Source organism: Diaphorina citri, unplaced genomic scaffold (assembly GCF_000475195.1).
Source record: "Diaphorina citri unplaced genomic scaffold, Diaci psyllid genome assembly version 1.1 scaffold44862, whole genome shotgun sequence".
Taxonomy (NCBI): Eukaryota; Metazoa; Arthropoda; class Insecta; order Hemiptera; family Psyllidae; genus Diaphorina; species Diaphorina citri.
This window is the reverse complement of record NW_007422182.1, coordinates 1-523: the sequence shown is the minus strand read 5'-3', so window position 1 is coordinate 523 and position 523 is coordinate 1. Positions and strand designations below refer to the sequence as shown.

Genomic DNA, 523 nt, shown 5'->3' with positions numbered 1-523 from the left:
AGGGAGAATCCGGCACTGATAGACTCCGGAGACTGACAGACGGCCGGCGCTATTTCGTTGAATGAAATTTCACCTGGATAAAACAAAGGAAAGGGAATATTAAAGTATAAATCCGTACTCCGGATACACCAGGAGTTTCAAATTGGGCACTGATCCGGTGCACAGGCCGATGAGGAGGGAGAATCCGGCACTGATAGACTCCGGAGACTGACAGACGGCCGGCGCTATTTCGTTGAATGAAATTTCACCTGGAGATATGTTTCGATGGCGTAGTGGTTAGGACACTCACCCGTTTTTTCCAGTTTGAGCATAAGTTTGGACGTGGGGAACAGATAATCATTGATAAGGTCTCGGATCAACCCATTGGTAACGCCAAACTCCATCTTCTTCTCTGAATTGAGGAAACACACCAGCTCCTTCACAATGCTCAGATGTCCCTGCAAATAAACGAAACAAAGGGAGTAGTATAGAAAATCAAAAACCTAGTTAGAATGGTTGGTCTGTAGCGCGTCTGCCTTGTAAG

General features: G+C 46.3%; 1 protein-coding gene across 1 annotated transcript; it reads right to left on the bottom strand.

The window, feature by feature from the left end:
• Nucleotides 1–99: 99 nt before the first annotated feature.
• LOC103523830 (probable ubiquitin carboxyl-terminal hydrolase FAF-Y) lies at nt 100–440 on the bottom strand. The gene is made up of 2 exons (XM_008488847.2): nt 290–440; nt 100–248 (listed from the first exon to the last, which is right to left on the bottom strand). The coding sequence occupies exons 1-2, from the start codon at nt 381–383 to the stop codon at nt 100–102; spliced, it is 243 nt and encodes an 80-aa protein (XP_008487069.2). The 5' UTR covers nt 384–440.
• Nucleotides 441–523: the final 83 nt, after the last annotated feature.